The following is a 17386-nucleotide window of genomic DNA, read 5'->3' as shown; positions in this document are numbered from 1 at the left end:
CTTCCCTCCTGCGGTGCCTCCCCCCGTGCTCGGGCACCTGGAGCCCACCGCGGGTACCACGCTGCCCTCCCGGTGCGGGGCGATGCCAGCTCCGCTGCCGGCGCCGGGCGGGGAATGGGTTAAGGGCGGGGGGCGGAGGGCCCGGCCCGGCCCTGCCCGCCCCTATTTAAGGCGGCGGCGGGCGCGGACGGGCTCGGTGCGATGGCGGCTCCGCGCCGGCCGAGCGGCGGGGGGCTGCGGAGAGCCCCGCAGGACGGACGGCTGGAGGAGATCAACAAGGTGGGGCTGGGGCCGCCTCCCGACCCGACCCCCGCGGGGAATGGGGAGGGGGATGCGGAGGGGGCGGGCGGGACAAGAGGATGAGGAGGGAGGGGGGGTGCAGGAGGAGGTGCCGACCCCTCTGCCCGAACCCCTTTGGGGAGGGGATCCGGCCCCAGGAGGAAGCGGGGTTTCTACGGGGATCGCTCTTCATCCCCTCCTCTCCTGGAATTGCCCTCTCCCCGCCCATCGCACATCGGTGGGTCTGAGCGGGCCGGTGGGCGCCGGGGGGGCTGGTTACTGTGGAATTCCCTTTGGGAACGTGCTCCAGCAGGAATGGGGGCTGTTACTCTCCTAGAGGACTTAATCCCCCCTCTGCTGTATGGAGCGCTTCAACTTTTTCTTCCCGGAATGAGAAGTTTCTGCTGCTCAGAGCTGACACCAGCCTTCCTATCTTTTTATTACAGCGGGTAAATGGGTTGCCCAGGGTGGTTGGACGTCCCACAAGCCTTGGGCAGGGGGAATAGTACCTCCTGGATTAGTGCAAAGTGCACTGGGCTTCGTGCCCTTCATGCCAGGGTCAGGCAAGGTCCTCTCCCCTGAGCTTCAGGCTTACCCCGTCCCTTGCTTGGCATGGCTGTGGGGGCAGTTCTGTTGGCAACCCTCCCAGCTAAGAGCAGTTCTGAGGGTGAAAAGAAGGTTTTAACCTTGAAGCAAACAGTGCTGGGATTTCTAGCACTTCTAGGTGCTCCTTTAGTCGGTGGCACCTTGCCGTTAGAAGTGCAGAAATCAAATCACTGTACAAGATGAGAGCCCGGAGGAGATGGGGCTCACCTTGCCCTCACACTGACTGAGCTATGAAAAGTGGCAATATGCTCCACCAGACAGCACGCTCCACCAGTGAGACAGCAGAGGTGAAGTTTAGGTCACTGGAGAGGGAATTAAGTCATTAGAAATTACTCAATTAATTAGAAATTAGGATGTGCTGCGGAATAAGAGTGGAAAAAGAGGTGTCATGGCATAAGGTGTAGAATAAGAGCACTTGGTTAAAAAGGAGCCTCTGTAACCTGCTGCTGGAAGGCAGACACAGCACACCCTGCACCAAGCTGTGTAGCTGGGTCTAACACATCTCCCCTAGCCAAGGTGATGTTGGCCCTTAAGCTGAGGATGAAGGGACCGTGTTGCACCTGCTGCTGCAGTTTCTGCTTCTCCAGAGCTGTCCTCCAGCATCACACAGGTGGATACACGATCCTTAAGCTGGTAGGAGCTGTAGGACTGAGTCTGGGAAGCTGAGCTTCCTGGGATGCTGCTGGTGTGCCACTGCTGCGTCCCAGGGCTGTTCTCAAGCAGGGGACAGCTTCCTATCTCTCCCCTAAGCTGCCATCACTCCTGGCCTTTTCTTTGGTTGAGGTTTGGAGGACAAAAATGAAACAAGCTACGTGACTTCCCACTGACAGAGCTGCTTGTTTGCATCCTTGCTGCCGTGTGTGCTGGCTCAGCACCACGAGATGGGGCTTGAGCAGCTCAAAAACAAGTTGCAGATAGCACGGGTGGCAGATGCCCATGGATTCTCAGAAGCCATCGTGCTCTGGGCAGCAACCCCCACGCCGCTGTGCTGTGCCAGCTCTGTGTGGCAACGGGGCAGTGCAGCAAACAGCCTCACACCTCCCTGACAAACAGCTGATACAGAAACTTGGGCTGATACTGTGGCTGGAGCCAGGGAGGGGGTTTCCCCAGCACTGAAGAGCCCGAAGGCTGTAAAACAGTCAAGTGCTCCTAATAAAACCTATCAGGCCAAATTCCTATCAGGCTTAATCTCATTGTCTCATCCTAACACTTAGCTCCCTCCAGCCCTGTTTTCCTGGCTGGTTTCTACCCCAGAGCTCTCACTGGGATACAAGTCTGGCAGGCAGTACACTGAGTGCACATGTGCTGCTGAAGGACAGCTGAGTCCTAGCGCTGACTTCTCTCTTCCAGCCCAAAAGACTCTGCCGGGCTCCCCTCTTGGTTGTTCCCCTCTTTTCGGGCAACGCAATCACATTGTCCAGCCTCGTGCATCAAGGTGGCAGGTCTAATCCAGCACAGATTAGTTTCAACCTTGTTTTACCCTCTAATGCGCTGGGCTGCGGGGAAGGAATTCAGGCTGTTAGAGAGCAGGTGCCTGCTTCTCCCATCCAGGGCAGGCACGAGCATCCCTCAGCCCTTCCCAGCCCCTGCAGGCAGGGTGGCTGGCATTCAGCACTTAAACATCCCAGCGAGAGCTTGGCCTGCAAGCTGGAGTCACCTTTTTGGGGAGCAGGGATGGGTCTGGCTTTGTTCAGGTTGTCTTGCAGGTAGCTGGGACTTGTCTGGCTGAGTTTATTGGCTTAGAAAAGTCTCTCAACAGCTCAAGAAAGGCTGTTCAGGGCAAGAGTGGGGGAGAGGCTCTTAAAGCAGTTCTTATTAATAGAACATGCCCCTTAAAATGGGAACTTTAGCAAAGGGCTCTAGGAGGAACTTCAGCCACTCTGAGTTTGAGTCACAGGCCCTGGGGACTGAATTCCTGTGTGCCATTGTGAGTGTTTTCCTTATCACAGTCACAGCCCAGCTCACACACAATGTGGAGAGTGGAATGCCTTTCAAATACAGCCCCTTGTTGCTTCCTTGCACCTGCAGCAGCGCTGTGGTGCTGGTGGGCTCTGCAGCCCCACTCCAGCTGAAACACAAGGGAACTGAGTCCTAATCCTGCGTGCAGTGTCACCTGTGCTGCTCCCGTATCACGCTGCCAGGGGCTGGTGGGCTCCTGGGCATGTGTCCCTCAGCCATCACACGTGGATGCATCCCCTTCAGTCTTCACCATTTCTGTGCTGCTTCTTGCTCCCAGAGGGACGCTGTGCTCTGCCCTGTCCTGCTGGGAGGTGAAAGCTGCCTGCTGCTCCTGCAGGGCAGGAATGAAGCTGTGACCCGGTGGCCAGGAGTTGTTTTGACCCTGTTTTGGTTTTAGGTCGTGTTTGCCTTCTCCAGAGGCTATTCAGTGGTGATGGCAGCAGGTAACACTACTCTGGTCTCTGGTGACTCCTGCTGCTGCCTGAGCCTGGGTCTCAAGGCTGAATTGGGCCCTTTGTAATGGGCTGGTAAATGATACCCCTGGGTAGAAATAACTGAGCTAAATGAAACTGAGTTGGCAAAGGAGAGCAAAAGAAGGAACTGGGGAAGTTGCTTTTCACCACAGCTCTCAGTTTGAGTTGGTGACCATGGTGATGAGGGAAGCCAGTGTCACACTGGTTTGGTGGCCATGGTTTCTGGTGTCCCCTCTGGAGTTTCTGGCGTGGGAGGAGGAGGTGGCAGTCACTTCTGTCCTAGTGGGCTTCCTACGAAACCCTAGTTCAGGTGCAGGTAAAAGACTTGCCATAGCAGTGGTTACCTGGCAGTGAAGGTTTGAGGACTCCCTGAGCAGTCCAAGCTCCCCTGTCCCAGTGAGGAAGGAGGGAGCAGCTCCAGGTGTGTGGGACCCAGAGCACAGGAGCAGGATTAGGAATGACCAGCAGTGATCAGCACACAAGGCTCTTGGTGACCCACTCCTGCCTTCCCCGAGAGCATGGGGAGCAGTGGTGAGGAACACATTCTCAGAGCAGGGAACAGCCTCAGCCCTCCATCCCTCGAGGGGTTTGCCCTGGACAGGCCATGCATAAGCTGTGCAGATGTTAATGATTTCTACACTGAAGAATGTGGTGTTGTTGCTGAACACAGATCGAGTCATTAAGCTGGGCTGGAGCTGGACGGTGTGGGAGGGCAGGGACAGGAGCAAGGACGCTGCTGCTCACAGCTGTGGGGAGTGTTGCTGGCAGGGCACAGCAGAAGAGCTGGCTGTGCAAGCTGTGGTCTGTTCTCTTGGGTATCTGGAGGTTTTTGAGCTGGGGCTAGGGACAAGTGACCAGAAGTGATCCAGGGTTTCCTCTCTAGCCTGAGCAGGGTAGAGGGAGAAAATGGATATTTAGTGTGAGAGAATTCCTGAGCCCAAAATACCCATCCTCTTGGGCATATGACACTCTGCAAACTTTGCCTGCTCTATTTGCAAGCCCTCTGAGTTTATCTAAGAGTTTGAAATTTGAGATAAGAGTGCTTTTTGCAAGGACTAGGAGCCCTTGCTGGAAATAAGTGCCCAATCCACATGCTAAGTGTGCTCAAGCAGAGATGAGGGGAGCTGAAACCTAGGGTGAGCAAGAACAGGTTTCATGCAGTTATTCCAAAGGCTGGTGGGGTCCAGTACTCCCTCAAGCTGCCAGTGGGAAATCTGAGACAGCAGAGGGATTCCCCTTGCCCTGGAATGTTAATGACAAGGTGTGGAGGGATTCAGCCCATTTTCAAGTCTCCTGGTGCTGTTGCTCAGTTGTGACTCTGGGAATTGTGTGAGTCTTCTGGCAAATGCTGCTGTTGGAGGTGCCCTCTAGGGTGTTTTCCTTTGCATCTTTAACCTTGAGGATATATATATATATATATATTTTTTTTTTTTTTTTTCTGTTTTAGGAGTTTCTCTGTGATCCAAAGTTCAGTAATGAAAAAGACCTGGAGGAGAAGTTGGCAGTGTTCAAAGGTGAGAACTGGAGGGTTTCCCTGTCCTTTGAGCCTAACTCTGGACCAGATTCTTTTCCTCAGCACCTGTATCTCACCAGCGTGAGATTCTCTGCCAAATACAAGTGACTGACCTGGGATGGATGCCTTCCCCCTTGCTTGTGGGACTTGGTGAAACTCTCTGGAGCGTTGTTTTCCACACAAGCCTTTGTGCTTCTCCCACTTGCAGGGCAGGGACATGTCACCCTACAGACATCCTGCCTGGCAGCTGCTGTTACTGCAAAACCTGCTGTGCGGGCAAAACCCTGGGGAGCAGCAAAGGCGGATGGTTTCTGTCTAGTTACCCAGCAAGCTGACTGACACAATGGACCATGCAATAGCTGGACTTTTTTTTTTTTTAGTAAGTAAGTAGGAGGACCTCATTCCACAAAGCAGAAGTGTCAGCTGCTTTCTGGAGGAGTTGGGGACTTCCTCTCTCCAAAAGTTTCTGTAGTCCTTTCCCAGCCCCTTGACACCAGAAGGAACAGCACTGATATGTCTAGTTCTGGCCAAAGCCTGACTCCAGTGGATCAGCAGATCTAGGGCTTAGGTTTGAGCTTTTTGCTGGGACAGGGGATAGAGAAATAGCTCAAAAGCCTGGAGTCCTCTGGAGCTTGTCCCCAGACTGGTTACAGGACAAGATCTGGCAGGGTTATTCTGGTGTACCCACTTTCTTTCCAAGCAGTGGCTGAAGGCAGTTGAGAAAACATACCTGAGTCACACTGCCTCGAGGCTTGTGCTCAGCCTGGCTCTAACCAAATAAAACCTGACCTTGCTTCCATTTCAGACATCGTCTGCTATTTCCCTTTGAATTTTGGCTTTGCAATCCAGCAAGGAAGAAGCTGGCTGGCGTTTTGTGATCCCTTACACTGCTGGGCACAGAGGAGCCTCCTGTGCTCCCCAATCTCTTTGTGTTGCCTTTTGTGTAGCTTTGGCTTTTGGCTGCAGCCCCGCATTATTTTTTCCCATCACAATTGGGGCTCTTCAAACATTGCAACTGTAGGTCACAGGCACAGAATTCCCTGTAACGAGAGCCTTTGGCATCTCTTCCTGCTGCCTCGTGAGTTTGTCTCCGTGGCCTGTCCCTCTCTCCAAGGCCTCCTCCAGCTCCCCCAACAATTGGCTCTTTGTGTGATGATGGGGGGAATATTTCTTCTTTGCTGTCCTTCCCACCCCCCTCCCAGCCCGGGGGAGGCAAAGCTGGAGCCCCCATGCAGTGTTTGTGTAAATGTATTTGTGAGGGAGGGACCGTGCATGGTTTTTGCCCCACTGTATCCCCTCTGCTGGGGTGGGAGGGAAACATGAATGTGTGAGCTGAGGCTGATGTAAAGCTGCCTCTGTTCTCTGCACTGTTGGCTAAGTGTCAGCTCAGAGGAAAAGCAAACGTGTGCTGGGCATGGACGTGGCAGAGCAGGGTTTGTGCCCCAGGCATATGCAGGGGTGCCTGATCCTGGTAAGGGAGGTGGCAGTTTAAAACGCACAAGGTCATTCTGGTGAGGCAGAGTATGAGGAGAGGCAGTCGCACATCAGGCATCACTCTGGCCCTTAAACATGTGTGTTACAGCCCTGATTTCTTCTAGGATTGGTTGCTTGATGCTTGAAGGGAGACATTTACTCCTGCCTGAAGCATGAATGGCTTTGGTTTGTACGTGGTATTTCCATAGGTCTGTCCCAGTCAGCTCATGGCAGCAGTAATCCACGGGCTGAGACCCAGGCGAAGACATGCCAAGCCATTCCTTTGCCTCCTGCCCATCAGTCCAGTTAACCCAACAATTTCCTTTGGAAGCAGAGGTCCTGGGAAGACACTGATGTCTGAAATAGCCACTATTCCCTTTGGCTCCTTGAATTAGCCTGCCACTTCTCTGTTCATGCTCATATGCTTGCTGGTGTCCCTGGAGCAGAGGCAAAAGGTCTCTTCCGTTTTCCTTCCTGGGGCAAAGGAGCAGCCTGGAAGAGCTTGGTTAATTTGAGTCCTCCAAGGCTGTTGTGGGGAGCGAGTGCTCACTGCAGGGTGATTTCTCCAGCTCAGCACGGATGGATGGTGCCAGCAGGCATCTTGCTCTTTCCATTTACTAGAGCTGAGGTGATGGGGGGCCCCTGCGGCGCTGGGAGCTGTATGGTCTATAAGACAGACAAATCCTTGCCTGAAGAGCTTAAAGTCTAAATGGGGAACAGCTAGCAAGGGGTGGGGGCTGTGTAGGAGGCTCAGGTGTGCGACTTCAAAGGTCAGAAACAGTGCAGGACTGAATTCCTGATTCTTCTAACTCAAATCACTGCTCTGCCTGTTACAGCATGTGAATTTTTGTCCTGCAAAGCTAACGTGGCCTTTTAGAGCAGGCTCTGCCTCTCTCTGACAATGCTGGAGTTGCTCAAGTCAGCAGTGTTTGACAGCAGGCTGGAAAGGCAAACAACCTGCTCCAGCATCACTGTGCCCAGGCATGTTCTTGGCTTCGCCCTCTTGATGTGGTCCTTGAGCATCTCTCGTGGCACCTTCTGGGAGCGAGCACAGCGACGGGAGCACTGTGGAGTTTATTGCAGGCAACTGCGTCATTTAATCCCCCTTCTAATCCCATCAAGCTTCATCTCGGGAGTGCTCGGGGGTTTGTTTTCCTTGCTACTCCTTCTGGGAGGCTGTTCCAGAGCTTTGTTTTTCTGGCTGGAAACCTTTTAACGCTGTTCATGGCCAGCTTGATACCTTGTTCTCATGCCAGTGTTTTCCCTTCAGCTTAAATGAAAAGCAGCCACAATTACAGAGCACTTAACTCTAGAGCCCTAGAGCTGAGATAAGGGTGCTAAAACCAGGTCTCCCCCTCTGAACTTTGCATTCAGCAGCATATCAATCTTATATCCCCAAATGCTTTAGTTCAGTGCTGTAAGCAGGCAGTGCTGCAAAGCCCTGCACACCCCCTGCTCTAGAGTCCTGCTAACTTAATTCTGTCTCTTCCAGAGAAATACATGGAGTTTGACCTGAACAACCAAGGCGAGATTGGTGAGTGGTTCTGATGGATGCTGGGCAGCCTGTCTGCTGCTGAATCTGCTGCTTCACTCTGCATTTGTGGTGTTGAGGAGGAGAACTTGTGTGTTTTTCCTATGTCCAGCCTTGATTGGATCTTGATTGCCAGCCAGGGGCTTCCTTGGCTCTCCAGCTCCTTTCTCTCAGCTTCTTCAGTCTCTGCTTGCCTCTTTCAAGATCTAAGCTCTTCTCATTGCTGTTCTCCTAAAGTTTTATCTCCTCCACTTCTTTCTGCTCTAAAAAAGTTTTTTTTTTCCTTTTCCCTTTTTCTCCACTGAGGCCTTCTTCTCAATCCTCTGCTGCGAAGCTGGGAATTCAGAGCTGGGAAGCTGCAGAACTTGGACAATCCTAGGGCTTGCTTGGCTTGAGGCAGGAGCTGTATAAATCCATGAGCACTTCTGGTGCAGAGAAGCTCTTTGCTTTGCAAGGAGGGGAGCAAAGCGAAGCAAAGGGCTTGGGTGTGAGTCTGGCTCAGCTGAGCAGCCCTGCTTTGGGTCCAGAAAGCGCCAGTTACGTAAAGCTCCAGCCTCCTGCAGGCCTGGAGCTGACACTGAAGTGTAATCACTTGTGCACTGTGCCCTTCCAGGAGGCGGCTGCCTCCTTCCCCTCCTCCACAAGTCTTCCAGCTGAGGTGAAGCCTGTGGGGAGCTGGAAGAGGTCTGACTCAGGGCTTCCGGGAGGGAAGGGGCCCGCAGGTCTCAGCAGGCAGCAGTGCAATGGGAGGAAATGGCCTGTGGTGGTGGCAGGGGCGTCTGCTCCCCTCAGCTTGTTTGCCTCCAGCTTTAATCCCGGTGTTGCTTCCCTCCTCCCCATCCTTGTGACTCTTGGCACCACAATCCGAGCTAGAGAGCACTGTCCTCACGTGTCTCTGGAGCACTTGGAGAGTTGTCCCTCTTCTCTGAGTGCATGGTACTTTTATTCTTGAGCTGCACAACTGGGCAGTGATGCTCTGTACTGGGCAGAGTGGCAGTGAGCTGTACTGGAAGGCTTCTCCTGGCTTTTGGCAACAGCTTAATGCTGTCAGCCACAGAGTCCACGGGTGAGGTGGTCTCAGGTGGGAACTCATGGCTCTGTCTGTGGGGTTCGCCTGTGCTCAGTGGGGTCACCCCCTGACAGCAGCGATTGCCTCGCTCTTGTAGATTTGATGTCTGTCAAAAGGATGATGGAGAAGCTGGGGGCTCCGAAGACCCATCTAGAACTGAAGAAGATGATCTCTGAGGTGACTGGCGGGGTCAGCGACACCATCTCATACCAGGACTTCGTCAACGTGATGCTTGGGAAACGCTCTGCTGTGCTCAAACTGTGAGTGTCCCGGGGTGGAGCTGGGGCAGAGCAGCAGCACCCGAGCTGCTCTGTTGGGAAGCTGGGAAGCACAGGCTGTTCTTTCTGGGGGAGCTGGAGCTGTGCACACTCAGTGTTCATGGAGGAAGATGAGGATCCTTGTGCAGGAGAGTCGGCAGGGTGCCATGAGAGGGTGTATCAGCCCGTGTCAAGGCCGAGCAGTGGCCAGTGCTCGCAGCAGAGCTGCCTGCTGTGTGTTAGCACAGGCTTCCTCCCACGTGCTCCTTTCCCGAGGGCGTGCAGGCATTCAGCACTGCGGGACTTCTTCCGTCACTTCCCTGAGGATCCTGCTGGTTTTGGGGACACAGACTTCCCCTGTGGATGGTGGCAGGACTTGAGTGAATGATGGTCCTGCCCCCACCAGTAGCGATGGCTCCTGTTTCCCACAGGATGCTCTGTCCCTGCCTGATCTTGGAGGGATGGGCAGTAGATGGAGGTGGGACACATGCTTAGAACAGCTGGCTCGTGCTGGGCGAGATTTTCTGTGGTACAAGCTGCCAGCACTAGCCTCCCACGGCCCCCTCTGCCCTCCCAACAGGGCTCTGAAAGTGCTGCTCTAACAAATGGCTTCCAAACACTTGCTTGGCTCCATCTCCATCCCATTGAAGCCTGGCATTTCCTTTCACAGTTCAGAGGCTGGCCCTGCTTTTGTGTCTGAAACAGCCGTGAATAGGAGCCGATCCTCTCCATCCTCCTTCCCCTTTTTTGAAGGCAGCTTTAGAAACAGAGCCAGCTTTCCAGGCAGGTTGGGAGGAAGAATCTTGCACCCACCTCTCACGTGGTTTCTCTAAGCCTGGGACATGTTTGCTGGTAGATTCTCCCCACCGTGTGCAGTATCTCTGTTGTGATGCTCCTCTTCCAAGCAGACAGACTTCTGACATCCCTGCTCCTCCTTTTACTCCACAGAACCAGACTGAGCCTGCAGCCTGTCCCGTATCTTCCATCCCTCCTCCCAACTGCAGCAGCTTTCACAAACAGGTCCCTTCTCTTGCTAACAGACACCCCATTGTCTGTTGGACCCCGTAGAGCAGGAGAAGAAATGTAAAACTCGTCCTAAGAGCAGTACAGCCCTTTGATCCGTCGAGGCAGCTGGCATTCCCAGCGTAGCTGCAGTCCTCAGGGAGGAAGACAGTGCTAGTGGTTGCAAAATGCTTGAGATTCCTACAGCCCGTGCCTTGCTCCTTGTTTTTGCTCTCTCCCCTGGCTGTAATTGCTGTTGCTTGCTCCGTGTTGGCTTCTGAATGTTCTGCTGTGTGGTTATGTGCAAGGTGGGCCAGGAGTGGTATTTGCTTTTACGCATCAGGAACACTTGGCATGCAGTGTGTGCCCAGGGGATTTCGGAAGTGGCTGTCTAAATAAAATGTGCTAATCCTCTGGGCTCCGAGAGGAAAACCGGCAGACTTTGGGAACCCACTCCTGGTCGCCGCTGGAAAAGCCAGCCTGGCAGCACTGCCCTCTGTTGGCTTTCCCTGCTTTGTTAATTATCGAGTGCTCCTTGTAGGGGAGCCAGATGCTCTTTTTCAACAGAGAATGCCAACCCCAATGATGGATAAATATGCATTTGCCTTTTTTTTTTTTTTTTTTTTTTTTTTTAATGAGCAGTATCTATTGTGTTTTGCAGGGTCATGATGTTTGAAGGAAAAGCCAATGAAAACAACCCAAAACCTTCTGGTCCACCTCCAGAGAGAGACATAGCCAGCCTCCCTTGAAGAGGACAGGCTGTAAAATGGGCACTGTTTGCTTTGCTGGTCTGTAACAGAGGTTACCTGTGCTTTGTTACTCTTTACTGTGCACAGTCCTAGTTTTCAACTAACCTGCCTTAGAGGAACAGCAAGGGAAGCTGGAGACCCCCAGCTCGTGTCTTTCTGCTGCATCCCTTAGCCAACTTGATTTGTTAGACAGAAGCTGTAGCACCAAGTGTAATTGTGAGACCAAAAAGAACAAAAAAATATCCTGTGATTTCACTCTTTCCTCTGCCCTTCCTGCATTTCTCAGACGAGGAGCTACTTTGTTCCCACTGTATGGATTCAGCTGTGCTTGTCAGGACAGGCTCCTAATGGTCCTTGCTGCCAAACATGGACAAAGCCCCTGAGAGCGGCTTCATGGGTGCAAAGAAATAAGTGCCTTCTCTGCTCCATCCTCCTGTTCCTACTTTGGACTTAGTTCTTCCCTTCCTGACCTCCCCAAAATGCAAATCGGGGTCCCACGTCTGTCTGATTCCAAGAGGAATGTGGGAATGTGCTTGTACACAGAGATCTGCCTGCACAGCCTAATTGGAGTGGGCACAGCTGCCTGCAGGGACAGCCTCTGACTGCTCTGGGGGCTCATCCTGCAGGCAGATCTCAGGGTCCAGCACCAGCCACTGCAAGTGAGGATGGTAAAAGCCCCCTTGGGGACACCCTTCCTGATAAATCATGACTTGGGTCTGACCAGGAGTGTAACCTCTGCACAGGTGATTGTCTGTCCCATCCACAGAGTCCAGGAACAAGCTGTGATGCCTTTGCAGCCCCACAGGATGCCTGGGGCAAGTGAAACCTCCAGGTGAAAGGAAACTGAGCGACCAAACTGAGCCTGGCCAGACCAGTTGCAAATGAGGATCTGTCCTCAGGCAGCTGCTCTGTCCCTCTGATGTTTGCAGATCTCCCTGTATATGTTTCAGCCTGGTCCCCTGGGATTATCCATTTCCCTGATGGATAAGCCCTCAAATCTGCAAAATAAGGGCTGTAAGTATGGAATATGAGCTGGGACTGTGCTGTCCACACTCTGGGTACTGTGGTGATTCTTGTTCCATACATAATTTCTGGAATCCAGGTGTTTGCTCTTTGCCCTTTTCCTACTCTTTTCTTAAATGTTCTTGACAGCTTTTAACTTTTTTAAAATCTTGGGTTAGTAAGTACATTTTTTAAAGGCAATACAGATGATTAACTCTACTAGGCTGATTGTTCCTGCCAAAGGCTGCACTTTTAAATAATAAAAAACAAAAACCAACAAAAACATTCTCACTACTGTTTGTGTGAAAACCAAAACTGTAACAGAGAGAAAAATTATGAGCAAAAGCAGCACCAGTCTACTTCAAGGACTGAAAATAAATCTTTTGAAGCCACAGTGTGTCAGTGTTTATTGTTATCTCTTCTGAAGTTTGGTCCATATGATTGGTTGCAGATTAAGGGAGCTGGTTTCCAAGTCTGTTAATATAAACCCTTAAACAGATCCTGGAGATCGGTTTGGACTGTCTTCATCTGATCTTTATCTGTAATAACTGACTGAAAGACATGGAGTTTGTGTGATAAAATGCAGAGGCCACCTCCTGAAAGCTGGTGCTTTTTTCTGACTTACTGAAAAAGAGCAGGTGCCAGTGCTTGTTTTAGGGAATAACTTGTTTATTAAGAGCAGACCCTTGCAATGCTTCTCTTGAAGGAGTTTTGGTGGTTTTTTTTTTTGTTTGTTTGTTTTGTTTTGTTGTTTGGTTTTTTTTTTTTGTGTTTTGTTTTGTTTTGTTTTGTTTATTGGTTTGGTTTGGTTTGGGTTTTTGCCTAAGGTTCTTGTCTGATGTGAATTATCAAAAGGGGAGACCAGGTTTCCCAGGGAATGACTGGGTGCACTTTTTCCATGTGTTTCTCAAAAGGACAGAACTTGCCTGAGATCACAGCCCCCTGTCTGCTTCCTGCTGCCTGGTAGCCTCTGGGAATGCACCTGCTTTTCTTGGCTGTGTGTTGAAGCTGGTGTTCAGTTAGAAAATAAAGGAAGCATATTACACAAGGGAACCTTGGATGTGGTTTGCCACAGTTCAAGTTACTGCCCAAAGCCATCATTGCTTGTCTCTGTGGAAATCCTTGTCCTTTTTGCTCCTGGAAAAGAGAATGACCTGCTAGAGCTGGAAACAGCCCTTCTCAAAGTGTTCCCATAGGGCTGAGTGCTGGCATTCTGTCTGAGTGGGAGCTGAGCCCCTCAAAACTTGAACAAGTAAAGAAATCAAGGACCTGGTGTGATAAAGCCCCCCACATTCTGCTTTTGTGTGGTCCTGGAGCACAATGAGGCTGCTCCAGCTCAGAGAACTGTGTTTGCAGCTCAGCCACCCCACACTGGAGCTGTACAGGGGCTGACCCAGAGCATCCCTGAGCTCCCACTGCAGCCCGTGCCAAGGGAGCAGGATTTAACCTGGGGGAAAGGCACGAAACTGTGTCAGAGTAGGGTTAGGTTGGAATTAGGGAAATGTTCTTCCCCCAGATGGTGCTGGGCACTGCCCAGGCTCCCCAGGGAATGGGCACAGCCCCAAGGCTGCCAGAGCTCCAGGCGTGTTTGGACATGGCTCTCAGGGACATGGTGGGATTCTTGTGTTTTCCTCTGCAGGGTCGGGAGTTCAATTCAACGATCCTTGAGCGTCCCTTCCAACTCGGGAGTTTCTGTGTTTCCTTAGACCTGAAGCAACACTGGATCTCTGACACGGGAATAGCATCAAAGCCCCTCACCGAGGGCTGGCGGCCGGGGTGGAGCAGGAGCCGGGCAGGCTCCACCACGGCTCGGCAGGGACAGCCAGAGCCCAGCCCCGCTGACAGCCGGCCCCGTCCCCTCAGGGCACGGGCGTCCTGCGGCTCCCAGCGCCTCAGAACGTGTGGAAAAATCAGAGCGAGAGCACAAAGCCTTAAGCTGTGCCAGGGGAGGTTTAGGTTGCACATTGCGAGGAAATTCTGCACAGAAAGGGCGATTAGACATCGGCACGGGCTGCCCAGGAGGGGTGGCGCGGTCACCGTCCCTGGAGATGCTCAGGGAACGAGCGGACGTGGCGCTCAGTGCTGTGGGCTGGTTGACAAGGTGGTGTTCGGTCACAGGTTGGACTGGATGGTTTCACAGCTATTTTCCAATCTGACTCGGTGCAAAGAGGGTTTATTAAGCGCAGCTGTTTAGGGGAGGGCCCGGCGGGCGGACCCGGAGCAGCGAGAGCCGCGGCCAGAGCGGCCCCGGCGGAAGCGGAAGCGGCGCGGGACTCTCCCGGCGGGGCGCGGGCGGCGGGACCGCGGCCGCGGGGCCGCCATGGGGGACGACATGGACGTGATCCCCGAGCGGGAGATGAAGGTGAGGCGCGGGGAGAGCGGGGGGTGTGAGCGGCGGTCCGACCGGGGGAAATGTTGGCGGGCTGTTTGACTCGCGCCGGCGGACCTTGGCTTGGAGCCGGAGGGGACGGGGCTTGGAGAAGGCTCGACCTGGGATGCGAGAGGAGGTGGGTTCTGGGGGAGGCTTGGTTGGGACCGAGGGCCTGACAAACCGAGGGGATCGGCTTAGGATATGGCGGGGCTTTTTGAGACATCCTTGCGGTGTTTGTGAAACAGAATCCCAGGCTGGGTCAGGCTGGAAGGGACCACAGTGGGTCATCTCGTCAAACCTCCCTGCTCAGACGGGTTCGTCCAGAGCACATGGCACAGGATTGCGTGGGTCTGGAATATCTCCAGTGAGGGATCCTCCATACCCATTCTGGGCAATCCTGGGGATCTTCAAATACTTGAGGACTTTCCAGCATAGTGTGGTACAAGCCCGTGGGGTGGGAAAGGGAAGGCTTGCATGGCCCTGGGGTGTTTAATGCCTGGGGAGGGAGTGCCAGAATGGTTTGGGTTGGAAAGAACCGTAAAGCTCGTCTCATTCCAACCCCTGCCACGGGCAGGAACACCTTCCACCAGGTTGCTTCAAGCCTCATCCAGCCTGGCCTCGAGGAGTTTCAGGGATGAAAGAGAGTTGGAGGAACCTTGTTTTGGAAGAAGAGGGATAAGTTTCTAAATCCTCCTGCCAGTATGCTTTGTGCTGGGAATCTCATGGTTTGGGGATATGTGGCTGTGGGGCAGGGTGAGCTGGAGTCTTGCTGTGTGGTGCCAGCCTCGCCCATCCTGTGTCACCCAGTGCCACTGTGAGGCTGGGTAAGAAGGGACGTAGGGGAACAGATTCCTGGAGTGATTATGGGTCTTTGTGCAGCCGCCTTCTGCCCTCAAAAAACAGGGTAGTTGGGCTGTTTGTTTTGCAGAAGATTCTGACTTCCTACGTTCTCCTCAGATTGCAGGAATGTACTTATTTAGTGGCACTTATTTGGGAATAACTCAAGTGCTTGACTGGAGTTACTGGCATGTAGGTTAGCAAATGTGTGCCTTGTGGCAGCAAGTTTTGTTCGGTCCTGTCCCATCTTTTCTTTATTCCTTTCTCTTTTCCTCTGTATCCCTTGGCTGGCTTTGGTGTGCTCCTGAGAAGGTCAGGTATCCCAGATTTTATGAACACAGGCACTGGGTACAAGCAAGATTTAACCAGTGGAAAAAAATGTGGTGTGATCTCAGTTTTTCATGGATGAGACAGAAAATGTGATGGAGTGGCCAGAGGCTGCCTGGGTGTGTGGCAAAGATTTGCAGTTCTCGTGGAGAAGCTCCTGCACTTACTGTCTTAGAGAAGCCAGAGTAAACTGTTCCTCTTGGGCAGCATGTGAACAGTTACTTCCCAACTCTCTCAAACAGGATTTTCAGTTCAGAGCACTGAAGAAGGTTCGCATCTTTGATGCTCCTGATGATCTTCCCAAAGAGCGCTCCAGCCTCCTCGCAGTGTCCAACAAATATGGGCTGGTCTTTGCTGGTGGAGGGACCAGCCTGCAGATCTTCCACACCAGAGATCTTCTCATGCAGAAACATCCGGGAGAGGATCCCAATAAAATTGGTGAGACACACTTAAATCTCATGGGTTTGGCAGAGACAGGTTTATATGGAATTTACGACGTGGAGCTCTTGGCTTCTGATATATGTTACAGTCCTTGCCATTCTCTGTCAGGCATTTGGATTGCCACGTTTTCTTGTGTGGGAAGGCAGGAACAGTGGTTGGTAGCCATTCTTTGCTGGGTTGGTAGCCATTCTTTGAGCTGTGCACGTGTCAGGGCTGTGTGTGAGTGGAGGGACACACTGAAGGAGTTTGCACACCCACCCTGATTAAATGACTGTCCAGCAGAGGGGGAGCAACCACTGTTCCACCACCTGAGGGCAAAATGGTTTTCATTCTCCTTAGTATCTGTTCCACTCTGTACATGCATAAGTAAAGCCAAAAATCTTTCCGCTTATTATTCCTCAGGTTACTGAAATTTGGCAGCTCTCAGGATTGTATTAATAAAGATGAAGGGATTTGTTTTAATTCAGTTTTTCTATGTGTTACCTTTGATAGCTGCTGTTAATGGGACTGAGGATTATTGCATAAATTTGTTGTATTGTTTTACAAGAACAGGTCTTGCTCTTTAAATTTGTCCCCTTCATTCCATCTTTGTTTCCTTTTGTGTTTTAAGTGGAGAATATTCAGAGTACTGTGGTTCCCATGAAGTTTCCTATGCAGCACCTGGCTCTGAGCTGTGACAATCTCACCCTGTCTGTCTGTATGATGTCCAGTGAGATTGGGTCCTTCATCAGCTTCTTTGATGTCCGCACATTCCTAAATCAGGTACAGCATATGCCAAATGGGTTTGGCTTTGGTTTGGGGTTTAGGGGTTTTTTTCAGAATACAGCAGAGGAGAGGTGGAGCTGGGGTGTGATTTTCTGCCTCTGTGACAATTGCCTTGTAAAGGAATTGCTCAGCAAACTCAAAATTTGTTTGTTTTTGTCCGTCATTAATTTATAGGCAGGTCTAAAACTGCTTTGAGGGCTTGGTTTTGTGCTCCGCTTTGACTGTCTCATGCATTTGTCTTTCCTAAAAGGCGAAACAGCAGAAACACGCATTTGCTTGTCACAAGCTGGCCAAGGACTCAGGAAGTGCAGCCATGGTCAATGACCTGAAGTGGAACCCTGCCAGTCCCACCATGGTGGCCATCTGCCTGTCCGATGGCAGCATCTCTGTCCTGCAGGTCACAGACTCTGTGAAGGTCTATGCCACGCTCCCACCCTCTGCTGCTGTCACATCTGGTGAGTGGCAGCCTTGGAGGGCACTCAGAATGTTGGATACTGAAGAGCAGACACTGATGGAGAGGTTTATAAACACAAGTTGCTTGTCTCAGGAGGAGGTTCCTTAAAATTCTTCACCAAAAGGAAGTGTTTAAACTCAGTGAGACTCAGAAAATGTGTTACAATGGAATTACTCTTTCCCAGTTGACTGCAGCAGCTGAGTTTTGTGAGTTATCAACCATGCCCACCTGTGGTTTGTGCTGTCTCAGGCTTGACTCATTTCCAGGAAAACTTGCAA

The 17386-nt window shown here is 52.1% G+C and overlaps 2 protein-coding genes across 5 annotated transcripts in view; both read left to right on the top strand.

Moving 5' to 3' along the window:
- The first annotated feature begins 184 nt into the window (after nt 1-184).
- Nucleotides 185-12305, top strand: AIF1L (allograft inflammatory factor 1 like). Its single transcript, XM_040083593.2, has 5 exons — nt 185-279; nt 4765-4831; nt 7796-7837; nt 9001-9163; nt 10824-12305. Exons 1-5 carry the CDS (start codon nt 202-204, stop codon nt 10909-10911), a joined length of 438 nt encoding a protein of 145 aa, XP_039939527.1. The 5' UTR covers nt 185-201; the 3' UTR covers nt 10912-12305.
- A 1880-nt stretch (nt 12306-14185) lies between these two features.
- NUP214 (nucleoporin 214) overlaps nt 14186-17386 on the top strand; it is a 38709-nt gene continuing 35508 nt past the window's right edge. For 3 of the 4 annotated variants that reach the window (XM_040083337.1, XM_040083336.1, XM_040083335.1), the window contains exons 1-4: nt 14186-14275; nt 15691-15886; nt 16500-16651; nt 16905-17109. In XM_040083337.1, the coding sequence (XP_039939271.1) occupies nt 14234-14275; nt 15691-15886; nt 16500-16651; nt 16905-17109 (595 nt within the window). In that variant the 5' untranslated portion in view covers nt 14186-14233. Of the gene's footprint in view, nt 14276-14322; nt 14421-15690; nt 15887-16499; nt 16652-16904; nt 17110-17386 lie in introns of those variants that run through there. The other variant, XM_040083338.1, reaches the window with a different exon arrangement.

The sequence above is a fragment of the Hirundo rustica genome, chromosome 20 (assembly GCF_015227805.2).
Source record: "Hirundo rustica isolate bHirRus1 chromosome 20, bHirRus1.pri.v3, whole genome shotgun sequence".
In the NCBI taxonomy this organism is placed as follows: domain Eukaryota; kingdom Metazoa; phylum Chordata; class Aves; order Passeriformes; family Hirundinidae; genus Hirundo; species Hirundo rustica.
The sequence above is the reverse complement of the archived record's forward strand: the minus strand, read 5'-3'. Positions and strand labels throughout refer to the sequence as shown.